Genomic DNA, 16,623 nt, shown 5'->3' with positions numbered 1-16,623 from the left:
AAATTTTGCCATTTAACGTCGGTTATCTCGGTGCAGCCGCAGAAGAACTCGCGAAAGTGGCGGAAAAATCAAGTCTTACAGCTGCTACAGGTGTTGTATTGTATACTGGTGAATCTCTGCTGTTAGTTAGTGCACATATGCCTTTTGTTGTTAAATGTTATGCGATGAACGGGAGGCGAAAGCCGCGCTTGGCGGCGCGGAACGTGTGATGACCATCCAAAATCATAGAATGAACACCGGCAGGATCGGGGGGGATCCGCTGTGCGCTTTGGGAAGAAAAGCGCAGCTGTTGAGAGAGTGCCGGTGGGAAGGCACGTACCGGGATACACATGAGCGATAACAACGACCGCCGTGAACCAACATATACCAACAATAACGGACAGTGAGAGTGTGGAAGTTTAAATAGGAGCTGGTGATGAGTGCTAAACTAGCATGCCTTTTTCAAACAAATCGCGGCAACGCTGTTGTGTAAAAAAACCTTCAAAAACACGTGCAAGCACATTCTCATTTATTAACGCACATCATGTACATAAAGAAATTTCAAGCACGTTAATATATTGCTGCTATTTTGATTTTCGTTTATCTCGATCATCGGTTACCTCGATGCTTTTTGGCGACCCCCTAGGACATCGACATAACCGGGTTCCACTGTATATGGAAATGCCATTCTTTCTTTATAGTTTTTTTTTTCTGATTGGTCTTATTGACAAAAAATGACTTCATTTCCTTTTCTTTGAAAGAAGCAACAGTCAATAAAAAGGCCATAAAGGTAAACACTATATACAGGTATTAAAATATAAATGAAAATGTTGCTACTGTTTTTCCTAATTGGTGCAGTTGTTTTGCTCTCTTTATGCACATGACATCTCCAGTCATAGTATAACTGCAGACTTGTTCTCTGTTATGCTGTCTTTAGCAGCTGTATAAAATATCAAGGAGACTGTCATCTCCAGGTGTTTTCTCACTGTTCACGTTTGTCAGGAATCTATGAAATTGATAGAATCTTGCGTGAAGCCACTGGGGTTTGACTGTTGCTGTAAGTGGCGTAATGTTTGGGGTTTTTTTCTTGCAATTATGAATCATGAAACATTATACTTATATTAAATGATATAATGCTTTTGTACCATTCTGTTCTCTGTGCTGATATGTAGTTGTTTTCTTGGCAATAATGAATTACTCCTCTACAGTTCCAGTAATTTCATTATCTTGGTTAAATGCTTATATAACACAGAATTTCTTTTTTATGGCGTCTATCTGTGTATTTTATTTCACAATGTCTTTAGACATGCATACACGCATTACGAATATGAAGGGCAAGCACCGGTTACTTTTTTAGTACCCTGACTGTCCATGTGTGGGAGTCTGATATAGTATAATTGGCTCTACACTCCATTAGATCCTTGTTTTCACCTTTGTCTAGAGTGAAACCGACTTGAGCTTATTAATACCAGGGCTGTCTGCAAATATTGGGTGTCCTAGAGGAAACATATATTAGCTGTCATCCTCCCAGACTGGTCGTTGTAACACCTATAATTGGGGTGGGAAATAGCAAGAAGAAAAACTGGACTGTTTTCTTCCTAGGTCTTTCTGCTATTGACTATTTAATACTGAGTGTTACATTTTCCACACCAACAGCTTTTGCTTTTTTGTAACTATTACTGGTATTTTGGTGCCAAGAGAAGTGTGGATGTGGGAGAAAAGCCAGCAGTGATTTGTTCATATGCAGTAAAGTAAAACATACAAACAAAACAAAAGGGCATGTGAATTCCAGTTTGAACGTTGGAATTAAGGTCGAATCGTTACCTAATTAGATTGGTATCTGATTTTGGACAGAATATAAAAAAACGCCCAAATTTGATTTTTAGAAGATTACTTTTGCATATATTCTGCTCAGAAATAATCAGATACAGTACATGCCATCACGTCTGATTTGGGATGATTGTCAAGAAAGGAAAAATCTGCTGTGGAATGTGTATTAAGCTTATGAATATTGGAAAAGACTTTTCTTTGACTTGTGTATTATCATAATTTCCTAAATACTGATCATTTCTTGTTCTTCACCAATATGTTTCATCTAAAGGAAATGATAAAATATCAGAGAGCTTGCCCTTACACCATGGTTTGTTGAGTTTATATTAAGGTTTAAACAAACAGTTATGCAAACTACTCTAATACTTAAGAGACTATGCATTGCCAGCAATTTACACTATTACCCTAATGTTACAAAAATGTTTTTTTTTTTTTTTTAATAAAAGCTTTTTATTAAATACCCTGGTATGCTTGAAATAGCTTTAAATATTGATTATGAGGACAATATAAGTAATTCCAAAAGATACAAGCAAACTACAGTGCCCTCCACTAACATTGATAACATGAAGAAAGCTGTTAAAACATTGTCTTGAATATTTTGATCTTTTGTTTAAAAAAAGTATATCTATAACAAGTAATCTGCTATCAGGGATATCAGACAAGTGTAGTCACAACACAGTTTTACAAAAAAAAATAACTAAAGTAAAAAGGTGGGTGTAAATGTGTATGTGTGCCAAAAGTTTGTGGACACCTGGTCATAATTATGGTATGTGCTTTTTGAGCATCGCATTCCACCTTTAGTCCCAACTTGCACTTATAAATCTTCTGGGAAGATGTTCTACTAGATTTTGGATTGTGTTTGTGGGGATTTGTGAGAGATTCAGGGGTTTTAGTAAAGTCAGGTACTGATGTAGGTGATGTGAGGAGGCCTGGGGGTGCAGTCAGAGTTCACATTCATTCCAAAGGTGTTCAATAGGGTTGAGATCAGAGCTCTATAGCAGGAGATCTTCCACTCCAACCCATGCAGAGCATATCTTCACGGAGTTTGCTTTGTGCGCAGGGACATCGTCATGCTGGAACTGGTTTGGGTCTCATAGATTAAGTGAGGGGAAAATTTTATTATGCATTCAAAGACACCCGATACAATTGTGTGCCTTCAGCATTGCGATAACATTTTGGAAAAAAAACACAAATGACTGGGAAAGTCAGGTGTCCCAGTACCTTTATTTATATATACAGTATCTCACAAAGTAAGTACACACCTCACATTTTAGCAACTATTTTAGTATATCTTCTCAAGGGACAATACTATAGAAATTAATCTTGGATATATTTTGGTTGATGTGCAGCTCATATAGCAGTATACATTTAGTGTCCTTTGAAAATAACTCAACATATTATTGTCAAAAAAGCTTTCAACAAAAGTGAGTACACCCTAAGTGATAACAGCTGTATGTTACTTAACCATGCAAAGCCACAGGTCCTATTCATCAGGTTTATGCTTGACAGGACCATACAAATTTGTTATTTGATATTTGATGGAGTCAATGATGCCATCTACATCATAAAGGATTTCTGGCCGGAAAAAAACAGCCTCAATGCATTATACAGCCACCACCAGATTTAACCTTGGGCATGAGGTAATTTCTATATGTCTGTCTCTGTGTGTGACAAACCCAACTATTTTGTTTATTTCCACCATAGAACTCAGTCCTATTTAAAGTTACAGTAGTATCTGGTAAACTGATGATGCCTGAGGTTGTTTTTGGGTCAATATGCATCGAGGCTTCTTTCTTGAAACCCTTCCAAACATCTTGTGGTGATGTAGGTGACATTGGATTGTACATTTGGAGATTTGCTGACCCCAAGATACAACTTCTGCAATTTTCCAGCTGTGATCCTTGAAAATATTTTGATCATTCTAACCGTCCTCTTTTATTTATTTATTTTTAATAAACTGTTGTTGTTTTTTGTAAAATTTTAAATGACAAATCTGCTAATCCTGAGCCACACAAACTCAATAATCCACAGAATTCAGCCAACAAGGTGGAGCAAGTGTACAAACATTCACGCTTAACTCAAGCAGGGCATTAAATAGATGCTAATCATATTTATATTAATAACGCTTGTGCAATGTATGTACAAAGCAGCTGCAGTCAAATCAGAATAGAAATCACTTTCGCAAAGACTTTGCTTCATAACTTTGTCCTGTCATAAGAAAAAAGGTCATGGTGTGTTAAGGGAACATGACTGAGGGCCAGAAATGACAAACTGATTTTCCAAATATGAACAATAAACATGGTTAACATGGTTAAAATGAGCCAAAAAGCCTGGAAAATGCAACAGCTAAATTCCCCATAAAAAAAAAAAAAAATTGTCTTGTAGTTGCCACAGCCAGCTATGTAGCATGACGTCTGATTTTAACATTACAAATGCTGAATCATATCTCAGCTCATTTATTTTAGGTGTGGTGCCACATCTACAGGATCATATAATACGCTTAGTTTTATGTTTAGATTATAATCAGCCTTGTCTTTAACTTGTCAAATTCTTCCAAACGATGCATCATGCTCACGTAGATGTGTTCAGGAACGTTACTGGTGAGATGTTGACATTGCGGGTTCTTTTTGCTTTCGGATCTACTCAGCTAGGCAATGCTCAGCTCAGATCTGATAGGCTGATAAAGTGCACATGTGCCCATATGCAGGTGCAGTCCTCTCTCAGACTAAATATCAAGATAACTGCTCTCAGGAATGAGTCAGGAGCCAGGGATGGGGTTTTAAGGGGTGTTTTTGCGTTAGTGATTACATGGGCCTATGTACTGGCTATGACCTTACGGCTGGTTTGACACTTTTATTGTCATGTATCTGTTGAAACTTTGACAAGCTTGTTAGTCAGACATTTCCACTGACACTGTGTGGAAGCACATGAGATCAATTCTTGTTTGCATTGAGAGGGCCTTCAGGGGGTATTGTGGCAGTGAGCCGTGTTGTCACTTTGCTCTAAAGGAGATAACAGCCCGCATTCAGTGATCCCCCATGAGGTTTGAGCTTCTATATAACCCAAACACTTACCAATGACGTCGGGGGTCTTCACATGCAAGGGAAATGGGAGGGGTCGCTATGAACACTTAGGGGTTGTAGTGGGAAAATGCATTTGAAACAATATTTCACAAAATCATAAGATACTGAGAGAAATGATATTTAAGACGTATTGTTGCTAGATGCGTGGTTTTATAGGGCTCACTGAAAACGCAATCTAGACAAATAAAAGTCTTGCAAGTGAACCGAGAGAGTGGGAGTTAATTATTGCTGAGGCGTATGCCGACGGGAGAGGGCATTCATTCCACCTGCACCGTTCGAACAAGGTCTAGGCTTTGAGGGGGCGAGAGAGGGGGGAAAAGTTCGCAACGTGACAGCCAGTTACGCGCAGCCTCGAGTTGCAAGCGCGCGCATTTCCAGTTCGGCTGCTTGAAGGGCAAATAGGGAGGCACAGATCCAGATCCGACCGAGCAACTAGGCCTGATTGGCTCCCTTTTGCTGTTGTATCTATTATCTATTATCTGGCTGATCGCACATTTAATAGCGGGTAATAACAATAATAATATAAAAAAAAATCCCTAACGCGTGGTGTTGCCACCGGGTGAAACGTCATCGTATCACAGAACAGAAGAGCGGCGTGGCTGTGCATGGGCGCGATTGCACTCGGGACACGCAGCCGAGCTCGCGCGAGATGCGTCACGGGAAGCGGCTCTTAAAAGCCAGCACGCGTGGAAGAGGCATGGGAGCCGTTCTCATCGCCGGGAAGGATTTAACCATTCCGGATGTGGTTTTTCACCTTGGAATATCACGCACACTACAGGGAGGAATACAGTAAGCGGTGCAACCCATTCTCAAGCATAATAATCAGACTACCTGCTGGCCTGCGCCTCTTGGAGCGGGATTTCTCTCTCTAGGCTATTTCGTGTCTTTTAATTGCGAATCAGTGGGATTAGAACCGCTCACGCAACCTCTTCAGTTCACCCAGTGACTGGACATTCTTTTGGATTGCTCATGATTCCTGACTGGAGGACTCCCAGACTCAGGACTGATTTCTGTGACAAAGAGCGGGGGGCGTCCGCGTGTCGCTAACGGTTTCCATACATCTCCGTGTAGACTAGGAGTGGAGAAGGGTTTGAGGCAAATATTGTGATTATTGTATCGAAGTGTAATGGGGTTTGAACACTTGAACAGTAGGTTGTCATGCTTTCTTTTTCGGGGATTCGTTTTCAAATTGCGAAAGGCAAAAAAGTAACCAGGATTGCCTGCAATCAAGGAACAGGAGCTCCAGCTCTATAATTTCGAGAACTATTTTTGGACTTGCTTGGGCGAACAGCAACAATGGGCACAACGCTACAAGTTCTTCTCGGCATGTTGCACTTCGTCTCCCTCGCCAGGATGCCAACACACTGTGCCAGGGCACCGGTAAGATCCCTAAACAAGCACTGGGCTTAAAAGTGCAAACTTTCCCTGTGATCGACGCTTCTGATTCACTTTCTGATATTCCTAAATCATGTGTTTCCTCTAACCCCAGCGCTCCTTATTGCGTTAAATCACCTGTCATCTGAGTAAAAACAATCCATTTAAGTCTTCACTTTCTGTGCTTAATGCTGAATACCTTTTTTTAAGAGCATTTACGACCCTGATTTTGTTTGGATAACCTCACGGTCATTGGCATTTGCCATCTCAAAGGTTGTGCATTATTATAAACGAGCATGCGGCGCGCAAACTAAATGCGCATTTTTGGTTACTTTTTTGTATTTACTGGATCACATTATAAAGGTGTTACAAAGACGTTATAAACCCTGGACACACGCTGCAGATGCCTGAGTGAAGGCTTAGTGTCTGTGTCTTTGGTATACTTGCGCGCTGAGGAGGTGAAACTAGAGAAGAGAGGTTGTGTGTGTGTTCCTTCCTGTGTGGTTTTGTGCGTCAGTCCTGCTTTACTAGAAGAGACGGTGTGATTCTGGGTACTCAGTTCAGGGCTACGTGAAATGGCTGTTTCGCTTGATGGCAGAATCTTGTGCCACTGCAGAGTGATCATAAAGGGCGAGATTTGGCTGATTCTTTCGATCTTGATTTCATGTGACGTATCATTCTGATTGGCATGATTAGGCCCGAGACCCTTATTAAAAGAAGCGCCGAAATCTTCTCAACACTCTGTAATGCACAGGTTCTGTAGTTCACTGACCCTGAAAAAACCTAATGAACTATGTTTTACACCCCTGGTATGTGTGTTGTTGGATTTATTTTTCTCTTCACCTCTCTCCCCCAGACACACGCACAAATGCACATTCAGACACATCAAATGAATCAGGGAAATGATGTAAGAGTTAATCACACTGTTATCACCAAGTGGGGGCAAGGTTATGTCATTCACTCTTCATTTTTTCCCATCTTTCTATAACGCATCGGCCTTGCTGGCGTTTGAGCTATTTACACACCTGCCACGAAAATAGTGCAGAAGGAGTGGTTAGCGTTTTAAGGTCTTTCATTGGCACGAACGTAGGTCTGTGTGATGATGGGCAGGGCTGGCAGACAAATCCCGGGCGGAGGCGCTTGGAGAGAGAGCTGCAGGCCCTGAGACGATGTGCCGGGGATCAAAGAGTGTTAGAGAGCGGACTGACGTTGCCAAAACGAGCTGCTACTGCATGAGCTGGCAGGACTGTGATGATCTTTCTTTGTGTATGTGGGTGGGAGCGTGCGACCGTGCCAGCCATTCTGCCAATCCTAGGCTTGGCAGCCAGATTTCACAATGACTCTAAGGCAAGAAAGGAGATTGACTGATATTTCAATCACACTGCAACATAGATGCCATGTAAATTACCCTTGTGTGTGTGTGATACTTGTACTTTTCCAGATACAGCACTGTACCACATTGTACCAGCTGGCACCACATTTCAGCACTGTGACACAGACACGTTTTTAATAATTAACATAGAGGAATTGTTACATATTTGAATAAATACCTCTATTCATGTAAACTTCCATATGGACAATCGTGCAGGAGCACTTAAGGGTTGTTATACTTGTACGACAACTAAATGCACATTAATTTACTCGAAAACATCCTCCAAGTTGGGCAAAGGCAAACTGCACTTTAACGTGTATGCACATCTGTGAATGTGTGCTGTAGTACAAAGTCTGCTCTCATCTAGCTGTGACCTTGTAACAGAGTGTGGATCCAACAGTACTGAGGGGCGTGTTCATCCAAACCTGTGCTAACTTCCTGTTCTTATCGTACCTTTAAGCAATACATGCGATCAAAGCAACACACTCTCAAACTGACAATTTCATCTGTATGGATTTTCTTTTGAAATCCTAACTGATGCAATTTGACCTTCTGTATCAATCATCATTCTGGTTCCTGATCATTTTTTTTTTGAGAAATGGGTATTTTATGACCTGTATGGAACTGAGTGATGTATAAGTTATTTTCTAGCATTGATTAGGCAGCATGTGGTTTCTGCCTGTGGTTAATTAATACTTTAGTGGACTTTTGAGGTTTTCATATATTATTGGTTTTAAAATAGTCTTTATTTTTGTTACACAATAACATTATACATTAGTCAGTTAAACAAATATTATTTCCACTTTAGCATTTAAATAGCGGCTTGTTTTTAATAATAATAATTATTATTATTATTTTACAGTCACAATTTAAATTTTTTTTTTCTATAGTTTAATTTCTTTATTTTACTTCTTCTTCTTCTTCTTCTTCTTCTTCTTCTTCTTCTTATTATTATTATTATTATTATTATTATTATTATTATTATTAATATTATTTCCAAATAGCTGTTATCAGTTCAACTTTTCAAACTGTTGGACATGCAGTTTAGATTTCTGTCATTGTTGCTGTCTGTACTTATTGTATGTTATGTCTGACTGGATGTGTGTCTCCTCCAGCTCGCACAGTGGCAGCCCGCAAAGAGTCACGGCTCTGAATCAGGACAAGGTACTCTTTCTTATCCACTCATTAAGAAAATGGAAAATCATGAGATCTGTGTGGTGGGATGAGAGAGTTTGCTTCTTTCATGTGTTTTTCTACCAATCATGTACTTATTAAAAGAAATGTAATAATAAAAATAAAACAATCAGTCTTGAAATGAATCATTGCCCAGGTAAGAAACTTTTAACTTAGTCATAACTTCTCTGGCTACACTTTTCTCTTCCCATCTCAGTGGTTAGATGGATGGATGTGTATCAGAGGAGCAGCTGCCAGCCCAGAGAGACGTTGGTGGAGGTGTGGCAGGAGTTCCCATGGGAGACTCATCACCTCTTCCTGCCATCATGTGTGTCACTGAGGCGTTGTGGCGGCTGTTGTGGTGACGAGGCCCTTGAATGTGTGCCCACACACACGGATACGCTCAGCATGGAGGTAGACACACACACACACACACACACACACACACACACACACACAGACACACACACAGACACACACACACACACACACACACACACACACACACACACACACACAAACACACTATACTGACATGCTATAGGTACATACTATATTATTACTTTTAATTTTTCACTATAGAGATACAATGCAAGTCAACACAGAGTTTGTTTTTGTGGCATCTGAGTAATATGTTGCATCAAATAATTAAGTCTGTTTTTTTTTTTCCTGTCTACACATTTAGAATCTAACATGACTATATAAATTCTTTATAATATGAAAGTTTTACATCTGCGTTTAACTTATAATTTTCTAATTTTGGAGTATTAAACCCATTTATTGAAGTTCAGAGTGTATCAGAAATACACATACCACGAAAATGCTTTTTTTCTTTAATTATAACACATGGTCACTTATCTATACTTGCAAGATCTAGAAAATGCCTTAAAGTGTAAGCGCATGAAAACACATTTAAGCAAATATACAGCACACATAATATAACTATATTGTATGCAAATGCCATAGATGTGGAGATGTAATAGACAGAGTGTTAGGTTACACAAACCCACACACCAACTGTCCCCAAACAAAGTGAGATCTCAAAATCTCACTCAATATGCTGAAAACAAAAGTGTGTTTGAAGGGACATACACAGCATGAGGCATTCATGCATATTTAGGACAGAGTCTACTGTGTAATAGATATTGCTGGATTGGACTCTAGTCACGTACCATTTTGAGAGATTAAAGGATAAAAGATAGAGTCATTATTATTCAGAGATTTGTGTCTGTGGCTGCATTGTGAATGTTAACGTGTGTTCTAATGCTAACCTTGCAATCTCCACAGCTTATGAAGACTACATACATGAAGCACGAACTGGTACAGTTACCCTTCGTAGAACATAGCCAGTGTGAGTGCAGGTGAGCCTTATGCACAAACGTACATACATTATATCCATCCTTAATCTTAGTGAGACACAGGGCTAAATGCACAGGCTGCAATAAATTTTGGTGTTTGTTCTAAATGCTATTTTTTAATACACTTTCGAGTGTGATACATGTCGAGCATAATTTCACATTCTGAATTATCAAGCAAAAATGCCAAAATAGGTTTTGAATAGCAAAGCTGAGTTGAACTCTCCCCTGACTCCATCACATGCATAAATACCTTCTGTCCCTATAGACGCCATTTTGCATAATGTCAAGAATAAGGAAGTAGCCTCAAAAGCCCCCTTTTATTCTGGCGTCCTGCCAAGCTCTGTGTATTGGGTCTTTATTGGGTCATTTTGTACAATTCACATTAAAATCAGGGCTCAGGGTTTAGGATTAGGGTCAGCTGATTGAGCAGAGCTGAGTGCTCAGAAAGATCATTTATATTACATGCTTTTCTTCTGTTGAAAGAAATGAGGCTTCACCATGCTGAAGCTATCAAATGCACTATTGACTATCAACACAATCTGATCTAATTTACTATTTTTAAAACCAGTATGTGCACAATGCTAGGGTTAAACCCCCTAAGGCACACAGATTTTAATGCCAGCTTGTTAGTAGCTTCTGAACTCTAGTCTTAGAATCTTAGAAGTGTAATGAGTTGCTGTCTTATCTCCTCATATTAATATATGATTGTGTTTTTTTCCCCTAGGCCAAAAGGCGATCTTCATACAGAGCCAACCAGGTAAATGATGTGTGTACGTGAGCAAGGGCATGAGTGTTTACTCATAGACTTGTGTATATAGGGTATTACGTAACATTAGCCTTTTACCGTTTATGCATTCCCTCCTTCTCTGTGTGCGTCCTCTCCCTGCTGGTGACTCAATGATGCTGACTACACTGTGGAACTGCATGTTCAGCTAATGTAGTGAGCGAAAGCACCCGCCTGGTCCAATCTTATTTCCCATTTGTCATTTCATCACATGCACTCTGGCCAACTACACCAAAGTAAAACTGTAACTGTGTTAAATGAGTCTCTGAAGCCAATGATTATAAATCCTGTTGTAGATTCATATGGACTCAAAGCATTACATTTGATCAAGTCTCACATTCACTATGACTTACTCATTTCCCTTGCCTCTTCTATTGTAAAATCTCATGTTACAGAAAGAAGCAAATTTTATATACCTCTGATTTCCAGTTATGCTTTTTTTAACAAAAAAAAAAAGAGTTGTAGTTATTTGTAGTTACAATTACAATATACAAAATTAATTTAGCCATGACTGATATATGTGTGACTTGACATGGCAAGAAGTAAGTAAGGGCTTCATTCTTCTGAATTTCTGTTTGCCCTGTGTGTATGGTGTGTGTGTGTGTGTATTGTGTGTGTGTGTGTGTGTGTGTGTCCAGCTGGCCTGTGTCTACAAAGCTGGATGCAAGTCAGAACCCAGAACTCCTCCTGAGTTGAGAAACACAACATTCATTTCTGTTGCTTAATTAGGCCACTGGCCCCTCAAACACTCCTGAAAAGAAAACGATGAATCACAAGTATTAAGAAAAGAAAGTCACATGATGCTCAAATCTGTCATTGATATATCAGGCCTGTTTGTAGCAATGACCGCTATACCATTTAGTACACGGTAGTGTCTTGGTCGTCACATGGAGCGTAACACTGAACTGATCTGATCAATCTCTGTCCCTGTCTTACAGGCAAGACCCACGGCCAATGAAAAAAGAGAGGAAAAGGGAGAGGGGAAAACCAAAGCGAAAGAAACATGTCAGGATAAAAGAGATGTAAGTTTCTGTTTTGTTTTTTTTCCCAACTCCATGTGACATTTTTAAATCCATAAAGTCATACCTCATCTTAACTTTCACAACTGTTTAACTAGTACACTAATCTGTTGCCAGGATTTAAATAAGGTTTTATATGTTACAACATAGACCTTAAAACTGTTTTTATACATGTTGCACTGCACGCACACACAGATTCCAGTTAATTTTTTCGAAATAAATACATTTAAGAAGATTTCTGTTCCCCCCCTTTTTACTCCTCTATCATATGCATGGAAAGGGCAAGCAGGGGGCATTTTCGTTTGGATCGCCTCTCCCTCTCTGCTATCCATCATTCATCCGTCCATGGATAGAGTCAGTGGCAGGTGTGAAATCAGGATAATTTGTGGGCCAGAAAGCACTCTCCCCATCCCCCATTGTGGCTTCTAGACATCTTAAACATATTCACTAGTGCAATGGCAGATTTCCACCTTAATTAACTCACTCAGCTGTAGTTTTCCTCCTCTCCTTTTTTGGTCAACTTTGTGAACGCACCAGTCGCATCTGTCTAAAAGCACTTTTAAAAGCATTACACGTTAAAAGCATTATTATTAGGATAATTTTGCACAGTCTTTGCACAATCCATCCGTTTTTACCATTCTAAGTGTTGCATCCCAGGGGGATTGGGGGCTTAGCATGAAAAAATAAGGAGAGATTAGGACTTACAAACAGGTGGAACATATTATTAATAGCCTAAATCGCATCAATATTGGGCGAAGAAGCCTTGAGAGGATGTGTGTTACAGGGATTGTATGATGACACAATGTGGCGTGCCTAACACCCCCTTACTCTTGATTAAATGACTGTGAGGCCTCAAGTCGTTTCTTGCTATTGTAAAAGAGTGACAAAAACATTCCATTCCAAAGCATAATTTAATTTACTATTAATATGCCCAATAAACTGTTCTTCTCCTGAGGCTGCTAAGAAACACTAAATAAGGCTGTTCTCTGGACAGAACAACAGATTATTAATTATAATTATTATTTATGTTGACACTGACCTTTTAATAGAACATACAGGATAATTTTTTCACTTTACTGATGAGCTGGAGGCTTTCAGTGCACAGTTACAACCATACATTTTACTCATCTTTAAACCAGTACCCAAATGTTTTTAATAGTAATTAATAGTATAGTGGATTTATGATTTTAAAAACCTGTAAATGAGTACAACATTCAGTGGTTGAAATGTAGTTTTATCAAGTATATTATAATAGCATTGAATTAACAGTTTTACAATGATAGTTTTTGCTTTTTTAAAGCAACTTATTTACTCAGGGTTTGTCTGTCGTTATAGGACTCCAGCACCTACAGCACCTGCACCTCCTGCTCTCCCGTCAACTATTTGCCCTTCTTCCCCTGCTGAAGAGCAATGCCCGCCCTGCCCTATGCGCAGGATGACATCACAGCCACCGAAGTGCGAGTGTACGTGCAGTTTGAAGGAGGTGAGCTGCACCAAAAGAGGCAAGAGACTCAACCAGCACAGCTGCAGGTATGTCCTATTTTTGCAATGCCACTACTGCACTACTTTATTACTCTCTAGGCATGTCCGTATTTTTATTCCTCGTTTTGCTATTGTTTCAGATGCGAGACCATAAGAGTATAATGAAATGATGAGGGGTCCTTCCTTCCCTGGTTACAAGCACTGTATCTTCATCCATCTTTCAAGACGGTGTCTTTCTTGTGGAGTTGTAGAGCAGGACTCACCTCACCAAGCGTAGTGGAACCTCCTGCTACCCTGCCACCCACCTTCTCACATATAGTGCAGTATTAGATGCATGTATTCAGCTCGGTATCCGTGACCCAGTATTGGTGTGTGTATACCGTGTGTCTCCAGATTCTCATCGCTAAAGCCCCTGATGCATCATGCTGCAATGGCTCTGACAGCCAATCACGCATAGTGGCCCAAGCAGCTAGTGGAGTCACAGGAAATGCATGTTGCATTCAAGTGGATTGGATTGTTGTGCTAATCCATGCTAATACACAAAATCGTATAATAGAGCTAATAGATCCTTCACCCCCAAGACATTGTGGAAAAAAATAACTCATTGGTTGGAAACACTTTGCTCATATGATTGTGTTTGACTGATCTGGAAGCTGGAATTCACAGTTTTATTAATGTTCAAACAACAAAGGAATTTTTTTTTTTAAATATACCCTGAAACTTTGCCAAAAAACCCAGTGTCCTAAATTAGGTTGCAGGACATTAAATCATTAGGACATTTCCCATCTGTCATGAGCATATCCATGTGTTGTGACTGATAGAGAGACTGGTATTGAGATGTGGTGAATGGATGGATGGGCGTCTCTGTGTGGTCTGGGTATAGAATGATAAAGATCTGTGTGACAGGCCTGATTTATTCTCAGCCTCCGTAAGCCCATCACGTGGCCTCCAGGACTGTATCAATGAGTCTTATTGTGTTTGTTTGATTTGCTTTTTGTCTGGCGCTTTCCTTTGGGAATAAATGAGACTTTCCCTTAGGCCAGGCAGTGAGGAGAATGTCAATAGTAAAGAGACCTGGCTATATTCCATTGCTGATTGCAGCAAACACACACATACAAACAAACTCTCTCTTTCACACACATACACACACACACACACACACAAACACAAATACAAACTCCTCTTTCTGTCCTACTTTACTTACTTACGTACTTACTTACATATATTGTTTTTAAAATTTCCAAAGTTTCTACCTCTCTCTTATTGTAATTCAACCCTCCCCCATACATAACAGGTGACTATAAGCTTTTCTTTATTATTACTAAGAGAAAAATAAATAATTTTTTTTACTTTACATGTTTATATCCTTATATTCAGGTGTTATGTAAGTCTTAAGTAATAATATTGTAGCCTTATGTGGTTAATTTATAAAAAAAAAAAAAAAAAGACAGAAAGAAAAAGAAAGAAAAAAGTTGTAATCGTGCCTTTGTTGTTTTGTGTTCTGTTAATCTGTCTTAAAGCACCGGCCTGGGTGGCCTGCTATGGACACATTCTCTGCCCCAGCATGCGTCTATGCGAGGGTCTGTGTTTAGTTCGAACAAAGGGGCAAGAATTAAAAAAAAGAACAGAAAAACAGCCCTGTACACATCAGAGGCACATCTGTTAAATCAATCAAAAGATCAAATCTCAGCACTGATATAAATCATCTGAGATGTTTGTTTGTTAGTTTAATAATCTGTGGCATTCTGCACTGACTATAGGCTATCCAAAATATAATATATTTATTTTTCTATTGAGTTGCTTTTTATATCTAGCTTTTTAATGTTGCTTCGTGGTATTTTATGCCAATATCACATTAACTGTGCGAATATTAATACCAGAGGGGATATAATTCAGTATTTTGTCTAGAATCATTCATTGGTCATAGCCATCTGTGAATGCTCAGGTCTGTAAGTTTGATATTATCTGCGAGAAATTGTGAATATATAGTATATACTGTACAGTTCGGTGAAGGTAACAGACAGTGGTTGGCATTATATCAATATGTTTGCCACAGTCACTTAACTACCTTGAAGTCTCATCATGTAGCATATCTGACTGAAATCCATGACATAACTGAGGGTTATTTTTGCAATAATATGATGAAGATAGTAACTAGTCTGCAATAATGTAAATAATAAAGGTCCCTGATTGACAATTTCACTTCTGACAATAATAGTAATTGTTCCATTTGTGCTGGATTGTTTTGTCAAGTTTGTTAACTGCTGTCTGAAAAAAAAAGACACCGTCTAAACTCATTGTTTGTCTCAACTCAAATGACTGTATAGATTTATTTCAGACGTCATCATATATATATTTATATATATCAGGGCTGTCAATTGATAAAAATATTTAATAGCGATTAATTGCATGATCAACTTGAGTTAACTTGTGATAAAGTGCAACTTAAATTAATACTTTTCAAGTTTTTAATACTCTGATCAACATGGGATCCTCATAGCATACTCAACATAGAGAATGAAATATTCCTGTAAATATTTTAAGAAATTATGGTGTTTTAAATTATGTAAATCATCAGGATTAAAACGAAACAGATCTTTTGCTGTTTCCAGTCGGACGGTTTTAATTGCCGGATGTGTGCATCATAGCGGATTATGGTGTTTGACTTGAGACTTGGTGCATCAACAAATGTTTAGTGATTAAAAATTATTTTTCAGTGGAGTTTATTTTTTATAGTGAAGAAAGGACGTCGTGAATAAATGTGTGTGGCGTTGAAGGTTTAAATTTCGCCTCTTTTATATTTATTTATTTATATTTTTAATAGAAATGGCAAACAGAAATGTGTGCTGCATTAATTCGAGTGTTGTTAGAATACATTTGCATTAATTAAAATTAAACACTTTAATTTTGACAGCCCTAATATATATATATATATATATATATATATATATATATATATATATATATATATATATATATATAAAATCAACTACCACACTTATTGTACAGCTATCAAAATTTACTGCTACTAATTGTAATTGAAATATAATAAGAAAAAATGCACACTACATATGCTATATATGAATGTACCAGTCCTCTTTACTGTTAGCGTGCACCTTCAGTCATGTACAGGAGATTTCTTCTGCATTCCGACTTTTGTGTGATTTGC

General features: G+C 38.7%; 1 protein-coding gene across 1 annotated transcript; it reads left to right on the top strand.

The window, feature by feature from the left end:
- Positions 1-5,016: 5,016 nt before the first annotated feature.
- On the top strand, positions 5,017-16,244 carry vegfba (vascular endothelial growth factor Ba). Its single transcript, XM_046850182.1, has 8 exons — positions 5,017-6,272; positions 8,754-8,802; positions 9,029-9,225; positions 10,099-10,172; positions 10,894-10,926; positions 11,892-11,975; positions 13,308-13,502; positions 13,595-16,244. The coding sequence occupies exons 1-8, from the start codon at positions 6,189-6,191 to the stop codon at positions 13,614-13,616; spliced, it is 738 nt and encodes a 245-aa protein (XP_046706138.1). The 5' UTR covers positions 5,017-6,188; the 3' UTR covers positions 13,617-16,244.
- Positions 16,245-16,623: the final 379 nt, after the last annotated feature.

This window comes from Silurus meridionalis, chromosome 5 (genome assembly GCF_014805685.1).
Source record: "Silurus meridionalis isolate SWU-2019-XX chromosome 5, ASM1480568v1, whole genome shotgun sequence".
In the NCBI taxonomy this organism is placed as follows: domain Eukaryota; kingdom Metazoa; phylum Chordata; class Actinopteri; order Siluriformes; family Siluridae; genus Silurus; species Silurus meridionalis.
This window is presented reverse-complemented; position numbering and strand designations above follow the sequence as displayed.

What these genes read in the sequence shown, in the direction of transcription:
- vegfba (XM_046850182.1), top strand. Translation starts at nt 6,189, where the DNA reads ATGGGCACAACGCTACAAGTTCTTCTCGGCATGTTGCACTTCGTCTCC. An exon ending in CATAGCCAGTGTGAGTGCAG is followed by an intron (nt 10,173 to 10,893) that starts GTGAGCCTTATG and finishes TTTTTCCCCTAG; the next exon opens with GCCAAAAGGCGATCTTCATA. An exon ending in CTCAACCAGCACAGCTGCAG is followed by an intron (nt 13,503 to 13,594) that starts GTATGTCCTATT and finishes CTATTGTTTCAG; the next exon opens with ATGCGAGACCATAAGAGTAT.